The sequence below is a fragment of the Typopeltis vanoorti genome, chromosome 1 (genome assembly GCF_054136105.1).
Source record: "Typopeltis vanoorti isolate ZY-2024b chromosome 1, IOZ_Tvanoo_1.0, whole genome shotgun sequence".
Lineage (NCBI taxonomy): Eukaryota > Metazoa > Arthropoda > Arachnida > Uropygi > Thelyphonidae > Typopeltis > Typopeltis vanoorti.
The window spans coordinates 23,822,315-23,842,173 of NC_143549.1; the positions used below are offsets into that span (position 1 = coordinate 23,822,315).

Here is a 19,859-nt window from a genome sequence, read left to right on the forward strand (position 1 = left end):
TCTTTCAATTTTTCTTGAATAATGTTTGTACATTTGTCTACAGATCACATCTGAGAGCTGCTCAACATTTATGTGCTTTAAATTACATGTTCTTTGAAGACTATAATGAACACTTCCAATTTCAAATTCTCTATAAAGTCTAGTGTCCTGCAGAAGTCAGACAACATCATTATACAACAACACAGTCAATGAGACTTTTCTTATTCCTTGCTTCTTCTCTCCATGTGAATTTATGTACATTTTTATGTTGGAACATTGTGTTAGTAACAACCAGCCCATGCCCTGAGTAGAAATTCAAAAGGTATTTTTGCCATTATTATTAGCTTTTCTTTTCTCCAAATTTTCCAAAATATTTCTCTATGTCTGACAATCATTTCCTACTGCTATTCAGATCCCAACAAGGAACAACTTTTCCTTTTCCACTGTCATTTGCTTTCTCTAAAGCCTCAAAATATTTCTCCACTCTGATATTTACCCACACCACTATTTGGTATTACTTGCCATTGAAGAAGATTAGCCTTGTTTAGAGTTTGAATACTATAGGGACTCCTTTTTCCCGATTTTTATTGCCTGAATATAACATTTTGTATTTATTGCTTAGAAAGATCTCACTAGTTTTTGTCTTTTTGTTTCAGTCACCTCTATTATGTCGATCCACTACTTATAAAATTCTTCTGCTAGTTCCATTTCTTTGCCATTCAGGATTCTTATTTGATAGTACCGTTCTTGAACTCTGGTGAAGTTGAGTTGCGATGTCTTTCAGAATTTGTTACAGTAGCCGACTTTTTTGTCATTGAGTTGTGATGTCTCTCAGGATTTGTTACAGTAGCCGACTTTTTGTCGTTGGCAACGGTGTCCTGGACTTTAACGGGGCGATGCCCCAGACACCATGAAATTCTGTCATGTTGTACCATCATTTTACTTATGGTTTTAGGGCAATAAGAATATAATTTGGTCGGTTAAATCCAAAATTTCTGCTCCATCCTTGTTCGTTGAGTATCCAGGTAGATATCTAACAGAGTGCATCATGAAAAGGTATGGCCTGGACATCAGGTCAGAAACCCTGGTCAGTTCTCTGCATTTCTTTAGAAGCTATATGGAAGTTTCCTCTGAGTTATATAGATTTGACCCTTAAACATTCCACACCACACACACACATATATCCCTGTAATGCACCGAAAGCAGCTGCAGCGTGGAGTACTGCTGTCAGTCCTTGAAAATCCGAGGGATAAAGTGTGCTTTTCGTGCTGGACCACACTCGTATCTGTAGTATGTCTCCTAAGCAAAGAACATCTAGTTAATATAGTAATGTAGATAAGGGAAGTCAGTAAGACAAACCTGTAACTTTGGGACAAAGATTGGCTCTGAGGACTGGGCTGGTCAGGCTGCAGTCTGTAGCAGGTATAGTACAGCATTGGGACCGGGCAAAACTGTCCAGTGATGGACAGTTTCACTCGGAGCCCAGTATAATGCTGGGAACTAGCACATTGGAAGAGACCAGGGGAATCAAACTGTCTAATTAAAACAAAACATTCAGATGGTTGTTGAAATGTGTTGCCACCATGATCCTGGCCCATGGCCATGAATGTTTAAGTGAAAGAGTATCAAACAAGACCGTGAGTGACTAGTGGGACTAAACCGGATGAGGTGGATGCTTTTTGAGATTTTGGAGCGACTCTTGTTCGATATAAGTCGGTGTCTGAAAACTTCAGTCTGAAGGATAGGTCCAGTATGCCTCTCTTTATAGAGGATCCCACAGAGAGAATGCATGTGCTACACTAAAAAAAAACATGGGAACTTTGTCACTCCACATCACACACCTATTCTCTGATCAAAGAGGCAAATGTCTTTGTAGCAATGACATTGTTAGACTTAAAAGGAGATGGTGTACTCTAAAAAAAACATCCTGCCCCAGCACAGCAATGACTGAGAACCTTTTTGTCTGACTTTAGTGATGGTATACTTGTTGGCAGCCTTGTAGGGGGAAATGCAATGACTCGACCAATATGACAAGTTGCATATTTTGTCTGCTTTAGGCTATACTTTACCTTTTAGAGCTCAACAGGCATTAAGATAAGGCAAGTAGGTGAGTTAGTATATAAGTTAACTGTCTGTGTTAGGATGCTGATTCATGTGCTTGGTTAAATATCAGATTACGGTGAGCATACAACTGTCTGGATTCATGGCTGACTATTTATGTGGCAGAGATCATATGGAGTGACATGGCACAAAGCCCTTAAACATCTGCTTCATGTACATTGAGCAATGAATGTCTTTAGGTCCTTAATGTGGGATGATGGCTGAATGCGTGTAAGTCAGAATCCCACCTAGCTACAGCAACAATACCATTCATGCCTTACCCACTGAAAGGCAGCACTAGCCAGAGTTGCTTTCATACTATTGCGGTGCAATCACTGTGGTAATGAAACTACTAGAATAGAAGTATCAAGGCACCATTCTCTGCAAACAACTTAGGTAATGGTCTGGTATTGTGCTTAGCAGATATGTTGAGACTCGCCCTCTGACTTCAAAGTGAAGATTAGAGTGCTAGAATAGCACATGAAACAGACATTGTAATTAGACTTTTTAAATATAATTAATAATCAAAAATTATGTTATTAAAAAAAATCAGAGATAAAATGTGATTTATATTTAAAGAAGTAAACTAACTTGGTGAAGGCAGAGAACAGGGAACAATTCCTTCAGAACTGGTATTAGTTACTGTTGAGAGATCCTCTGGTGTAATAGCAATGGTCTGTTCCTCGCTGATGGAAGCTGCTCTACCAGTGCCAACAAGAGTGATATCTAAGGCAAATCATAAATGGATATATAGAAAGTTATATATACGAGTAATCTAAAAACTTCTCAGAAAGCATATTAGCAATTTTAAAACATGTGCAGCTGAAGAGTTAGGAACTACAGTTTGAATGCAGACATTCAATGTAGAACTTATAAGACAATCATCGATATTATTATTAGCACAGCTCTTGCATTTGACTCATCGTTGGCAAAGACTTTCTGAGGTCACACCTATATACCTATCATCATTGTTTTTGAACACATTAACAAAAGTGCATGTTCAATTCAAACAGCAGCTCATTATACCACCAAGAGAAGAGCTACAGATATAATACATTCACTCAGAAACAAATTCCCCAGAATAGATAAAAGTTCTGCAGAGTTGCTGAAGCAGGAAGAAACTAGAAGACCAAAACATATGAATTTATTTTAATCATATGGAACGAAGACCAAATATCAAAAATATGGAAAAAGTCTGATATGCCCAATATACAAAAAAAAATGACAAACCAGATTGTGAAAATTATAAAGATATTTTTCTGTAATGTACTGTATACAAAGAATTTATTTCTATTTTGAAGAACAGATTTCAGGAGGGGCAAATATACAATTGGTAAGTTACAGATAAAGAATTAAAAACTTGGCAAAAATGAATACAAATATTTACAGAATTTTATGGAGTTCAAAGATTAAGCATTAGTAGAGAAAAATTATGTGACATTATGATACTCTTTGAAAAATTAGATAAGCAAGTATGATAGACAAATGTAAAATTAACCAGCACTGGTTAAAATACAAAATGACTTAACAGATCCCTATCTAATCTCAAGGATTAAAACAAAGGGATAATGTAACTCCAATAATTTTGTGTCTTAGCTTTGGAATATATTATCTAATTGTTGCCAGTAAACACTACACGCACTCTAATAAGCAAATTGTGAGAATGCAGCATAACAAGATGACATTAACATCAAAACAAGAACTGAACAGAGAGGAGAAGACATAGTTGGAATTAAACAAAATATCACATATGAGATAGGGCTAAAATTTAATCAATAAAACAACCTCAAAATAATGATTCATACTAGGAAGAATAAGTTAACAGTGCGTTAGGTGTGAAAATGGAGAACCTTGAAATAGAAAAAGTGGAACAATTTAAATTGTCACAATTCAACCAAATGAGCACATAACCATAGGTGGTACCTGTGAATAAGTAATGTTAAACTTGTGCTCCTGCATTTTATCGTAATTACAATTGTTTTTTGTGTAAAATAATCAGTAAACAGAAAACTAACAGAGGGTATACCAAGGAGCTGATTACTTCTGCACAACTTGTAAGTACCATTGTCCACCAAATCAGTTTTTTTTTACAATAAAAAACAGCCATGTGAAAGTGCCTGCTATAGGCCAACAATGAAAGATTACCTTGGGTCCCATCAGCATAGTGCTGCCAATCGCCAACAAACCGGATGACAATATGAAGCACTGCAACTGTGAAACCAAAGAAAAAAAAGGATATATTGTGTGATTTCTGTTGCCACGGGTTATATACTTCCTATGCAAAAACAGATGAATCAGCGCACAAGCTTTTCACCGATCACATCAACAATATACGAGTCACTCGAGTAGGGCGAAAACAGGAGACTCCCACCGTTAATTTGAACTTTCCGACATAAACAGTAAATCAAAGTAGTCAGCAAATTAACGGCAATAAGTAAGCTAACAGACATGTGCTCGACCTGATTTAAAATTTGTCCAGAGGAAACTAAGATGCCAACTCCAAAGACAACTAGAAGAAAAATGCTAAAATGGAGACAACAGTTGGATCATGGACTACAAACAAACCAAACTAGTGCAAAAATCAAGTGATGCCACATAGCCGCCAAGGAGACCAGCATGCAGGCACTTCTTTATGAAACGTGCATGACCACTGCGGTCAAATATATGTCATGCATATCCACTTCAACAACATCTGTGGGCCTCACCTCCAATCTTAACAGCGTCCACTACCATCTGCAGTCCACCAAACCCCACCTATTCTTTTTAACAGAAATTCGAATCTCACCTTCCCCCAGTGCTATCCACCTCAATCTTCCAAACTATACACTATTTAAATATTTCGACCCACGGGTGATGTCTGTGCATATTTGCTCTGACAAACCCTGCAAGAGCACCTAATCTAGAATCGCCCAACTTTGACCTTCTTTGGTTGAAAACTTCCTCCCCCACTCAGTTAAATTCATCTGCTATCTCTATCACTCCTAATACCCAAGTTCTTTAATTTCCTCTCCTTAAAAGTAAGTTGATTTTCTCCAGTCACACTCTAACAGTGAAATCCTCCTCCTAGATGTCCATAACATGCCAACTGGCTTTTCCTCATCCAGTTGTACAAATCATGCAGTCAGATATACTGAAATATTTGCCATCACTAATGACCTTACACAAATTGTTCACAAGCCAACCAGAATACCAGATAACCCAAACTACTTCCCAAATACCCTAGATCTCTTCCTTACCAATGATCCTTCCAAATATGCAGCGAGTCCCATGGGTAATTCTGACCACAACCAAGTGCTCATCTCCTCCCCATGCAACAATGCTTAGACAGTCACCCCCCACACAAGAGTAGTTTAGCATTATAACAGAGACAAATGAGACAGCCTCCGAGACTACTATGCTTCATTCCCATGGTTGGACTATTGTTTCTGGTCTTCCAATCCAAATACATGCACCGAATGTATCACCAAAGTGATCCCACTGGCATGAAAACATACATTCTCCACATTTCTCTGAACTGCCGTCCACTATCTAAAACCCTGGTTCTCCAAAAGATGTGCCAAGGCTGTACAAAAGAAAAATCAGGCATACCACAACTGGCTCAAATCAAGAACTCCATCATCCTTCAATATTTATACTGAGGCCTGAAACAGATACAAGAAAATTATGCTTCCAAAACAGAATTTGAACAGGCAAAAAGCAGGAAACTTGTCCAAATGGCAGCCACGTCTTTTGGTCTCTTGCCAAAGCAATTGGTCATAACTTTTGCCCTACACTATTCCCATCCCTATCATACTAAGATGGCCCAATTGCAACATCACCCACAGAAAAAGCTAATCTCCTGGCTTCACACTTTCCCTCCAATGCATGCATAACTGACAATGCAAACACCTTCCAGTCATTCCAACTGCCCTTGTACCTTGTGTGTAAATTAGACACAAAAGTCTCCTGGCCCCGATAACATTCTTCCAATTGTACTGAAAGTCTGTGTGCTAGAACCGACTCCTATCCAATGCCATCTGCATATACTCTTACTCCACATGTTATATCCCAAAGCCTGGAAATTGGCCTATATGGAACCCATTCCTAAAAAGGTGACAAATCGCTGCTATCTAACTACCATCCTATCTCGCTCACCTCAGTCCTATTTAAAGTGATGGAGAAAACCATAAATTCTCAACTCCAACTCTACCTTGAAGGTACCCAGCTATTAAGCAAGCACCAGTATGGATTCTGTCGATGCCGATCAACAGAAGATCTACTCACATATCACCCACCTCTAAACAAATGCAATGGAGAAATTTGGCAAATCCCAAGTGGATGCACTTGATATCTCTAAAGCATCGGTTCCCAACCGGTGGTACGCGTATCCCTGAGGGTACATGTGAGCCATTCAGGGGTATTCGAAAAATAATCAGTAATGGCAGAAAAACAAATAAAGTAAACAAAATGTAGACATGTTATGGAACAATAAATGTCAGTATTTAAAAACAGCTATTTTAAAAACAAGGTATACAATTTATAGAAATTGATTTAAAAGGAGTACACAAGTGGAAAAAAGTTGAGAACCACTGCTCTAAAACATTTGACCAGGTCAGGTACAAAGGCCTACTTAGCAAACTCCTATCATTTGGACTGTCCCAGAACCTCTGCAGATGGATTGCCAGCCCCTATCCTCTCACCATCTAACTAATGCTGGGGTCCCACAAGGTTCAGTTTTCTCACTGACCCTCTTCATTTTGTATATCAATGACCTATTTGGTTCCAACCCAATACACAGTTTTGAGATGACGGCACATTGCACTTCTCCCTTTCATTTGACAAACCCTACTCCACACAACTCACTTCAACCAACAGAATATCAACTACCCCTGCCATTAATTCTGACCCTCCAAGCCATTCTCCAATGGGGCTCAAGATAACCTCTTCAACACTAGTAAAACCTAGTTCTGTCCCATTTCTCATAAAAAAGAACCATTTTCCCTAGTATTATTTTTGATAACACTCAAATTCCCAGACAAGATAAGATTTCTCTTCTTGGAATTACTCTGACATCAGGCTTTTCCGGCCAAAAACACATCACAACTATTGCATCCTCAGCTTTCAAAAAAACTAGGATTTCTCTTTCACTCAAGACATTATTTCACTTCTAAACAGCTGTTAATCTTATACAAATCACAAATCCACCTGGCTATTGAATACTGTTCTCACATTTGGGGTGAGGGATTCTAAAAGCTCCCTCAAAATAAGAGGAGAACAATTAGACTGATAAATGACCCATCCCTTACAAGCTCGCTCCCCTCACTTTCACATAGACATTTGGTCTCTGCAATTTGTTTATTCTATAAATATTTCCATGGAAAAATGTTCATCTGAAACAGCATCAATAATTCTCCCCACTCTGTATTAAGCCTATTGGAACACCTACGGCTGCTGCCCCACATCCTTTCACAATAAACCTTGAAACCCATAGAACAAGTTTATTTTCATTCTCCTTCATCTTCAATGTTGGTAAAACCTAGTTTTGTCCCATTTCTCACAAAAATGAACCATTTTCCCCCCAGTAATATTTTATAACAACACTCAAAATTCTCAGAGAAGATGAGATTTCTCTTCTTTGAATTATCCTGACATCAGGTCTCTTCTGGCAAACACATCACAACATTGCATTCTCGGCTTTCAAAAAACTAGGATTTCGTTTTTGCTCAAGACGTTACTCTCTAAATCCTACCCACACCTCATTGTGGTGGAGAGGTGAACAGGAGATGTAGGTGAAGTATGTTGGAAGCTGGCTCTTCCAGCAGGGCTACCCTAGGCATGAAGACTACATCAATATTCCCGGCTAATGTAGGAGGCATCTAGTGATTGGGCCAACAACCCGTCATTGGACATAAAACAATAATATCAACATTTGATAGAGAAACCAAGATAAACATGAATTGGATGCAAAAATTGGATATCGACCTGAAACGGAAAAGAAAACGATAGAGAATAATAAAACTAGCAACATGTAATGTAAGAGCGATTAATGGAAAAGAGGAAGAACTTATACAAGAAATAGCCAAAAGAAACATTAAAATATGCAGCATAACAGAAAAAAAAAAAAGGAAATGGAACAAGAACATATATACAGTGGAGTAAAAAAAAAAAAAAAAAAAAAAAAAAGAGCTGAAGCCAGAGTAGGAATAGTAATACATAAAGAGTTAAATGAAAATATAGAATATAAATATATAAACAAAAGAATATTAACAGTTAGGATAAAAACAGATAGAGGAAAAATAAATATAATTACAGTATATACCCCAGAAGAAGGAAGAAAAGAAAAAACAGCTTTTTATGAGAACTTAAAACAAATAATAAAAGAAATAAAATCAAATGAAAAACTGATTATAATGGGAGACTTAAATGCAAGAATAGGAAATATACCAATAAATGGGATCATGCAAAGATTTAATGAAGAAACAATAAACAATAATGGAGAAACATCAATACAATTCTGTGAAAATAATAAGTTAAAAATTATGAATACATTTTATCAGCATAAAAAACAGCATCAAATAACTTTTGGAAACACAAGAGGACAGGAATCAATAATAGACTATATTATATGTAACAAAGTAATACACCCATCAGCAATAGAAGATGTTAGTATTAGCATCAGCAGAAATTGGAAGTGATCATAATCTGTTAATATGTAAACTAAGACTCTACAAGAAATGGGTGAAAATAAAATAAAAGTGGAATTATTAAAAGCAGAATATAAAAACATATATACTACAATAGATTAAAACAAAAGTTTCAAGACAATCCATTAAGCAGCGAACAACATGTAGAAGATAACTGGAAGATTTTTAAAACAAATTTACTGAAATAGCAACAGAAGTATTAGGGGTTAAAAAGAGAATAACAAAATCATGAAGATGGACTCCATGGTTTAATGAAGAAATACAAATATTAACAAAAGAAAAGAAAGAAAAATATCAAAATATAAAGAAATATTATGTTCAAAAGAACTTGAATGATTTCTATGCTGTACACAAACAAATGTGGAGATTTATTAATACACAAAAGAAGGAAGAAGCAGAATAAATTCCAATATTAAAAGTAGAAATAGAGGAATTAGAAAATTATTTTAAAAACCTTTATAACCAAATAGTTGAAACAAAAGTAGAACTAGGTAAACAAATCAAGAAGAAATAAATACAACAGAAATGAAAACTGAAATTGAAAAATAGAAAATCACCAGGTCTAGATAATTTCTTGTAAAGAGTTAGTTTACATATTAACAGATTATGATCATTTCCAATTTCTGCTGATGCTAACACCAATAATGAATTATTAAAAAATGGTAAGAAATTATAATTCAGAGTTTAAATATATTATACAATCAAATAATACAAAAAAGATACCAGTAGAATGGAAATATAACAATAAATATTTAAAAAAGGAGATAAAAAAACAGAAAATTATAGAGGAATAAATTTATTAAATACCTCATTAAAAGTACTAACAAGAATCTTAAATAATAAAATAACAAAGGAAATTAATCTATTAGATAAACAACAAGATTTCATCTTGTTGTTTATCTAATAGATAGATCATGTACAGATGCAATATTCATAATCAGACAATTGATAGAGTAAACAATAGAATACAATAAGAAACTATATGCTTTATAGACCTGGAAAAAGCATTTGACAGAATATTAATTCAAGATGTAATAGACGAAAAGTAGCAGAAAAATAATACAAATAATTAAGGAAATATATGATAATAATAACTGTATAATAAAAACACAACGAAAAATAAGTAACGGTATTAGACAAAGGAGACTCTTTAAGTCCAACAATATTCAATATAATAATGGATGAAATAATACAAAAAGTCAATAAAATACAAAATACAAGAGTGAAAATAAACAATAGAATAGAACTATATGTTATATAGATGATGTAATTTTAATTGCAAATAATGAAACTCAGCTACAAATAATACTACATACATTTCATAAAGCAGCAAAATTGTATAATATGAAAATATCAAAAACTAAAACAAAATGTAAGACAACATCACAAGAACCACAAATACGCAAATTAGAATTGGAGGATACTACTTTTTATTGAACAAATGAATTACAACTATTTAGGTATACAACTGAACTGGTAAGGAAGGTCACATCTAGAAGTCAGAGAACAAGTTGCAAAAGCTGCAAGAATATCAGGATGCTTGAACGAAACAATATGGAAAAATAAACATCTTAGAGTAGAGACAAAAACCAGAATTTATAAAACAGTAATCAGTAATTCTGCATTATGACATATAATGTAGAAACAAGACCAGACACTAGGAAAACAAGACAAATGTTAAACACAGGTGAAATTAATATATTAAGAAAAACAGGAAATAAAACTAATTAGATAAAATAAAAAATACAGATATAAGAAAACAGCGTGAAATGCAAGCAATAAACAATTGGGTAGCAACCCGAAGAATAAAATGGATTGAACACATAATAAAACAAATCTATAGTTGGAAATCAAAGAATAAGAGAAGAACAGGAAGACCTAGAAGGGATTAAAACTAAAGAAGATGAAGTCTTGGTCGCAACAGATACTAGATCTAATGCATGTAGAAGTTACTTCACCTCTAAACAGCTGTTAATATATAAATCACAAATTCGCCCAGCTATCGAATACTATTCTCACAATTGGAGTGGGGCTCCTAAAAGCTTCTTCAAAATGCTTGATTCAATACAGAGGAGAGCAATTAGACTGATACTGCACCTACCCATCTCTTATCAACCCATTCCCCTCACTTTCACATAGGCATTTGGCCTTTGCAACTTGTATATGCTACACTTCTGAAAACAATTAGACAATATTTTGGTTTTCTTGTAAATTATAAAGTTATAAAAATAATTTACAAACATTTATTTTTACATATTTTAAATATACAACAGTGTAGAACAAGCAACTGCACACAAAATCATATTAAGACTTGCTGAAACATGTTAGCTGTATTAGCATGTGGGGGATATAAAAACGTGGCTTGTTGTGCTTACTTCCACAGTGCATAATTATCACTTCAATTGTAAGTCTGTGTCACCTACCACCCATTATTTTGTTAAAAATGGCAGAGCAAAATGATATCCTAGAATCCATGGCTTAGAGAAACATTGGGCAATTAGGAGCTGGACAAACACAGCAAGTTGTTGCTCAAGTGTGTCGTGTATGTCAAAGCATAATTTTGCAACTTTGGAATAATTAAGTGAAAAATAAATTGTGCTCAAGGGTCAAAGCTGTATAACTGATAGGAGACCTCCACATAATCTTTAAAGGAATTCGGAGAACCGATCAGGGCTGCTGACCTAATGTCCAATCCTCACCTTCTCGCGGTGCACCCTGTTGGGTATCTACATGGATACTGAACGAACGAGGATGGGCTGGCAATTTGGGATTTAGCCAACCAAATTGTATTCTTATTGGTTAAACCAAAATAAAAAATGATGGTACGACATGACAAAATTTCACGCCGGCTGGGGCATCGCCCGGTTAAACAAGGCCCCCCATTGTTTTGGCCAAGGAACCAGGGCAAACAGCAAATAGTCAGCTATTTGTTTTCAGGAACAAATCTGAAAACAAACCCCAACTCAACATCACCAGAGTTACAGATCGGTACAATCAACATAAGAAGCCTGAATGGCAAAGAAATGGAGCTAGCTGAGGAATTAGATAAGTACCAGATCGACATAATAGGAGTGACTGAAACAAAAAAGACCAAAACTGGCGAGATCTTTCTGAGCAATAAATACAAAATGTTATAATCAGGCAATGACAATTAAGGAAAAGAAGGAGTAACCATAGTATTCAATACAAAATAAGGTAATCTTCTTGAATGGCAGTCAGTCTCAAGTAGAGTAATGTGGGCACATATGAGAATGGGGAACTGGACAATGAGACGTATTTGTACCTATGGTCGCACAGAAGATTCTACTAAAGTAGAAGTGGAGGAATTTTTTGAGGCTTTAGAAAAAACAACTGACACAATGAAAAAGGAAAAGTTTGTCCTTGTTGGGGATGTAAATAGAGTAGGAAATGATTGTGAGACATACAAAAATATTTTGGGAAAATTTGGAGAAAAGAGCAAAGCTAATAATAATGGCAAATATCTGTTGGATTTCTGCTCAGGACATGGACTGGTCATTACTAACACCATGTTCCAACATAAAAAAGTGCACAAATTCACATGGAGTAAGAAAATTCACAAGGAATAAGAAAGTCTCATTTACTATGTTATTGTTGATAGTGATGTTTTCTCCCTGGTGCAGGATACCAGAGTGAACAAAGGATTTGAAATTTGAAGTGATCACTATTTAGTCTTGAGCAGGATAAAATTGAATTTCATATTGAAAAGAATAACATGTAAGAAAGTTTTAAAGCAAATAAAAGTTGAGCAGCTCTCAGATGTGAACTGTACACTAAAATACACAAAGATTATTGAAGAAAAAATGAAAGAGTTTGATAACAGGAATCAAACCTTGGAGATTCAGTGGCAAACTCTGAGGAAAACAATGATTGATTCTGCCAGAGAAGCATGTGGTGAGGTTGTCTGCAAGGATAAAAAAAATCAGAGCTCAATGGTGGACACAGGAAGTTAAAGAAGCAGTGAAGGAAAAGAAGAAAGCATATCAAAAGTTCCTGTCAAATAAGTCAGCTTGTGCTCTTAGAGAATACAGAAACAAATGCAAGAATGCTAAATACTTTGTAAAACTAGCTAAACAGAAGTCATGGGAGGACTTTGGCAAGAATACAGAAAATAAATATCAAGAAGGTAGCAAAATATTCTGGAGGTTGTTGAAGAAGCTTAGGCATGGGGGAAAGAGTGCTGTAAAAGGAGTTAGAGATGATAAAGGTGACAGGAAAATGGGAGAAAAAGATATCCTTGAAGTATGGAGTAATTACTTTGAAAAACTGCTAAATGAAACAAGCACTGATGACAGCACAGTGGTGAAAAACACTGACCAGGCATGCATGCAGGATATCCATACATATCCATACTTGAAGAAGAAAAAGCCATCAAAGGCTTGAAATGTGGAAAGGCAGCTGGAGTAGATGATATTCGACCAGAAATGCTGAAGTATGGTGGTATAAAAGTCTTACAGTGGCTGCATTGCATAGTTCAGAAAGCCTGGACAGAGGGAAGAATTCCCAATGATTGGAATAGAGCTCTCATAGTACACACATATAAAAAGGGAAATAAAACTGAATGTGAAAATTACAGAGGTATTTCCCTACTGAGTGTTCCTGGCAAGATCTATGCAAGTATATTTGAGAAACGGTTGAGAAGAATTGTGGAAGAAAAGCTTGGTGAAGAACAAGCTGGATTCACTCCAAACAGAGGCTGTCAGGAGCAGATCTTCACTTTACGACAAATAGTCGAGAAAGCATGGGAATATAACAAAGATCCGTATTTAAGTTTTGTCGATTTGGAAAAGGCATATGACAAGGTACCAAGAGAGAAGCTATTCAATGCGCTGCAGTTATATGGTGTCAATGGGCATGATATCAAGCAATACTTAGTCTTTATTTGAGTTGTAAGTCAGCAGTTAGAATTGAAGGAAGTGCAGGAAGATGGTTTAATGTTAAATCTGGTGTGAGACAAGGATGTACATTATCCCCTCTGTTATTCATTATCTATATGGATCACATTATGAAGGAAAGCGGTATTAAATATGATATCAAAATTGATATGTTAATGGCGGCTCTTTGCTTTATACGGATGATGTTATACTTCTAAATAAATCCGCTACAAGTCTGCAAGATTCTCTGACTAAATTGAATAGCTGTTGTAATAGATATGGTATGAAGGTCAGCAATAAAAAGACAAAGACAATGAAAATAGGCAGAATCATTGAAAATGTCAACTGTGTTGTGAATGGAGAACCTGTGGAACAAGCAAAACATTTCAGCTATTTTGGCACGATTTTTAGTGAAGATGGTAAATTAAATATAGAAATAGACAACAGAATCAGCAAAGCTGGTATGGTAGGAAGTCAATTGAATAAATTCATATGGAATAAGAGAGAAATTAGTCGTAATACTAAATTAGCTGTATACAAGACAGTATTCAAACCAGTTTTAAATTATGGATCTGAGAGCTGGGTCAGAAGTACAACACTTGACAAAGACTAGAGACCGCAGATATGGGAGTACTGAGAAAGATTATAGGCATGAACAGATGGCATCAATGGCAATATCATATTAAAAATGAGGATATTAGGAAAGAACTTGACATTGTCAACATCTAGGAATGCATTAGCTGAGCTAATCTCAGGTGGTATGGTAACTTGAACAGAATAGGCAAGGAAAGATTAGCAAAACAAGTGTTCTCTGCCAGGTTGGCAGCAAAACGACCCAGAGATAGACCAAGATATAGGTGGATTGATACGGCACAAAGTGCCTTAGACGATAGAAATATAAGATCTGATAATACTGTTGACAAGTAACAGACTGATTTGGAGGAAAATTATAGATAAGAAATTAGTAATGATGTAATTTTTCCATGTAGTACTATCATATCCTGTACACCCCCTTGAGGGTACATGGCAGGAAGATGATGATAAATAAAATTTTAAATATACAAATAAAGTTTTTAGTTGTGTATTTTTTTTTAGTTGTTTATTTGTGCGTAATCAGATATCAGGTTGGGGGAACATGATCTATATAAGAGAGTGGATCGTCAAATAACTTTTTATTTGACGAAGTGGCTCGCGTAGTAAAAAAGGTTGAGCACCACTCTCCTATAGGGTGTAAAACCAGGATATCCTTGATTATATAACATCAGACAGGATATCAGTGATCGTACTGTAATGACATGGATAAAAGCTAACTATATGGGTTTTTCAGTTAGGATAGATTATATACTGAACTACGAAGCTATAAACTATGAAAACTCAGGAGAATACTAACTTTGGTCCCATGGTATCAGGTACTGAACAGAAAAGATTACAGTAATGCATATGAGCTTTGTAAAGGTGCTTAAACAATGTAGTATCTGAGTGTGTCTCTATTACTTCCATAAACAAATAGTATAGGAATGAAGGGATGTGCAACCTTGTTAAATAAGAGAACCATACACAGAGATGTGTGGAAGGAATATTGTAAAAATAAGCATAAGATATGAAATATATATATACAAAAGTATATAAATATATAAAATATAAAAGTAGAAAACTTGCGAGTATTGTACAGAAAGATATTTTGAAGTATACAAAGAAACCGGCTATGCTAGGTAAAGGGAATCCAAAAGAATTTTATCATATGCTATGAGTAAAAGAAAGACTGAACGTTGAAAAATAGCTTATTGAATGCAGAGTATACACTTATATCAGAAACAGATAGGAACGTTCAAATAATAAGCCCTAACCTCGCTGAATTTAATCAAACAAGTATACACACACACACACACACACACACACACTATATGGCACACAGTGCTACCACAACATTAGATGAAAACATAGATGTGCCTTAGAGAGAAGCTGTTATGTGTGCAGTTGATCCGCATAAAATGCACAAGAATTAGGTAACAGGGACAGAAGGAATATCAGCATGTACCCTATAGGAAGGTTCATTAAAAATGGCTATGCCCTTGAAAGCCTGAATTCAGAAGGCCTAGTCAGGGGGTTGAATTCCAGATAATTGGAGCAGAGCTATCATAGCACCAATCTATAAAAAGGGAAATAAAACTGAATGCAAGAATTACAAAAGGTATTTCCCTACTGAGTGTTCACGAAGATTTATGTAAGTATACTTGAGAAAGGTTAAGAAAAGCAATACACAGTCTCTAAGATGTAAGTCAAGTTAGACTTGGAGGTACAGGAAATGGTTTGAGGTAAAATCAGTCATGTGACAAGGGTGCACATTATCTCCAGTTATTCATTACTAAACTGTAATATACCGTACTTATTGCACCAGTAATCTATCATATATAGAGGAAATAGGATGCACAATTCCTATTCAACAAAAACAACATAAACGATACATTTAATAACTATGGAAATTAGCCTTTCTGATCATGCCCTAAACACTTAAGATAGAATTGGCTGGAAAAGCACCAGTTGTTTACATCACACCAAAACAGTATGAACATAAATTTAAGAAAGCCAGTGAGATTGTTATCAACCACCCTAATCTAAACAATAATGATGGTCGGAAAAACACCCGCATATGGAAGGCACATATTCTACCCACGGAACCTTTCTTCCTTAACTAGAAATAAACAGGACTGTAGATAATCCAAATCTTAAATCTAATATAACAATTGACATTAAACTAGGATATCATGTTACCGTAAGAAAACTATCTATATGAAAGAATGTTTCTCTTATCATAAAATTCCTGCCATGTACCCTCAAGGGGTGTACAGAATATGATAGTACTACATGAAAAAAATTACATCATTACTAACTTCTTATCTAAAATTTTCCTCCAAATCAGTCTGTTACTTGTCAAGACTCCAACATTATCAGATCTTATATTTCTATCGTCTAAGGCAGTGCTTCCCAAACTTCTGGATGTCAGGGCCACCTTTGCAAAAATTAATATATTTCAGGGGGCCCCCCCCTCGAAACAAAATCGTAATAGAGAGATATATTATTATAATATTTATTGTATTTATATTCAATACAAAACATAGAGCAAATATTGTAAAAATCAAATGCATATATTACATTTTTGCCTCTTACCATTTGGTTCTGAAGACGATGTGGGCTGTTCTGGTAAAATATGAAATACTGTCCTTTTTTTTTGAGTCTGTTTCTGCTTCTTCTGATTGTTCGCGAGATTTTTTTTATATTTTTTTATCAGCCACTTATCTATCTCGGGGTTAAATTTTTTTAACATAGAATAAATCAAATAATATCACCGCTAACCGATACTGGCACACCACAGACTGATAACATGAAATTAGTGAATATTACCTGAATAAGGGAATCCCTGGACCAGGAACATTTTTTTGCTTTTGTGACTTTTCTCCCTTTACGGTAATTTAACGCGAAACAGACAGCAAAGGCAGGTTATTAAAACGTGCATATAATTGGTGCGGTATTAACAAAAGATCGCGCAACCAAAAGATAAAAGCATAGCTGACATTTGAGTTGAAATGCTAACTCTCTTCAACTGAATTCCATATGTGAAACTGCCATAACATTCATTATATATATATATTACTTAGTTTTAACACGTTCCATTGAATTTTATTGTTGCCTTGGGAAATCGAACTCGCACATATCTAATTATTAACAATAGTTTTTAGTTAGGTACTGTGTTTGCCAATGCAACATGTGGTTTTGTTTCAGTCTATACAGCATAGTTTCTGTATGACGGGACATGGGATTCATTAATTAGTGTGTTTTTATCCCAGTTGTCTCTAATTGCACTATTTGTCGAGAAATATATTACACAGACTTCTCATATCTTATTCACTGACATAATAAAAGTACTATTTTTTATTGCCTCTGCAGTATAGTGGCTGTTAGGGAGGGGTGTTGCTTACCACTGCAAGCGAGTTACTATCTCTCCACATGAACTCGTTTAAGCTTTTTTTCATGTGTGAACTATATGCGAAACTTTTATTGGTAACAGAAAACTAGCTCGGATGACAGTGATAATATAAAACGAATTTTGGTATGTATATAAAGTCAATATCAACAGTCCCTGATTACGAACGGGTGATGAAAGGGACAGGAAGATTTGGAGCTTCCCTGGAGAGCATTCGAAGTAAATACAATTAGCCACTGCTTTGAAATGAAACATATGAATAACCAATATTTACTAATATTCATTAAGCGCCGAAATACGCAGGAAGCAAAGTTTGTGAGCCAAAACCAATGTGTGAATTTTTCCTTTAAAATATAAAAAATAACAAAAAAAATAAATAAATAATAAAAGTTAAATACATTTCTTTTAAAATAAAAAAATCTACTTAGTCTTAAAACATTTTAAATTTGTTTTCATTATTTCACGGCACCCAAGGGGGCAGCGGCCCACAGTTTGGGAAGCGCTGGTCTAAGGCACTTTTTACCGTATCAATCCACCTATATCTTGGTCTTCCTCTGGGTCGTTTTGCTGCCAACCTGGGAGAGAAAACTTGTTTTGCTAATCTTTCTTCGCCCATTCTGTTTAAGTGACCATACCACCTGAGATTAGCTCTGCTAAAGCATTCCTGGATGCTGACAATGTCAAGTTCTTTCCTAATATCCTCATTTTTAATATGATATTGCCATTGATGTCATCTGTTCATGCCTCTAATCTTTCTCAGGACTCCCATATCTGCAGTCTCTAGTCTTTGGTCAAGTGTTTTACTTATGACCCAGCTCTCAGATCCATAAGTTAAAACTGGTTTGAACACCGTCTTCTATACAGCTAATTTAGTGTTTCAACTAATTTCTCTCTTATTCCATATGAATTTATTCAGTTGACTTCCTATCATACCGGCTTTGCTGATTCTGTTGTCTATTTCCATATTTAATTTACCATCTTCACTAAAAATAGTGCCTAAGCAGCTGAAATGTTTTGCTTGTTCCACAGGTTCTCCATTCACAACACAGTTGACATTTTCAATGATTCTGCCTATTTTCATTGCCTTTGTCTTTTTATTGCTGACCTTCATACCATATCTATTACAACAGCTATTCAATTTAGTCAGAGAATCTTGCAGACTTGTAGCGGATTTATTTAGAAGTATAACATCATCCGTATAAAGCAAAGAGCTAACATTAACATCTTCAATTTTGATATCATGTTTAATATCACTTTCCTTCATAATGTGATCCATATAGATAATGAATAACAGAGGGGATAATGTACATCCTTGTCTCACACCAGATTTAACATTAAACCATCTTCCTGTACTTCCTTCAATTCTAACTGCTGACTTACAACTCAAATAAAGACTAAGTATTGCTTGATATCATGCCCATTGACACCATATAACTGTAGCGTACTGAATAGCTTCTCTCTTGGCACCTTAAATACAGATCTTTATTATATTCCCATGATTTCTCCATTATTTGTCGTAAAGTGAAGATCTGATCTTGACAGCCTCTATTTGGCCTGAATCCAGCTTGTTCTTCACCAAGCTTTTCTTCCACAATTCTTCTCGACCGTTTCTCAAGTATACTTGCATAGATCTTGCCAGGAACACTCAATAGGGAAATACCTCTGTAATTCTCACATTGTTTTATTTCCATTTTTATATATGTGGAACTCCAATAGAGAAATGGATGGACAAGCAAGCTATACTGAACAGCATGGGTTGACTAAAGAGAGAGAGATAATATCTAAGCAATTTTTTACATTACTCCCATACAAGACATGCAGCAAGGCTTAAAGGAAATAAATGCCATTGGTGTGAATGGAGCAGGAGCAGAGTAATCTGTTGATATTTCTCTTAAACATACCAACACATCATGGGGAAAGCTGTTCCATAGACCTGAGGTGGATGGAATGTTAGATGATTAGAGTAGGAGTTGCAGTATGTAAGAAGATCCACTGCAAAGGGATATTCAACAGCTATTGTTTTATTCCTATATATCTGTCAGTAAAGGGAGCATAATAGATACTAGTTCTGCCGAATAGTGGACATTATGGAAATATCTGGAAGAGACACAATGCTGAAATTGATGGAAGTTTTTTCACTTGGCTATGCTACCAATTATATATTTGGTTTAACCCATTATCCAAATGTAAGCAAACAAAGTTTGCACCTGAAGATAATGCATA

The 19,859-nt window shown here is 35.3% G+C and overlaps 1 protein-coding gene across 1 annotated transcript in view; it reads right to left on the reverse strand.

Moving 5' to 3' along the window:
* The window catches only part of HUWE1 (HECT, UBA and WWE domain containing E3 ubiquitin protein ligase 1), a 1,068,888-nt gene that overhangs the window by 404,588 nt on the left and 644,441 nt on the right, over positions 1-19,859 (reverse strand). Inside the window, exon 65 of the mRNA XM_090396304.1 lies at positions 2,671-2,805. Within this exon, the coding sequence (XP_090252430.1) occupies positions 2,671-2,805 (135 nt within the window). The remainder of the gene's footprint in view (positions 1-2,670; positions 2,806-19,859) is intronic.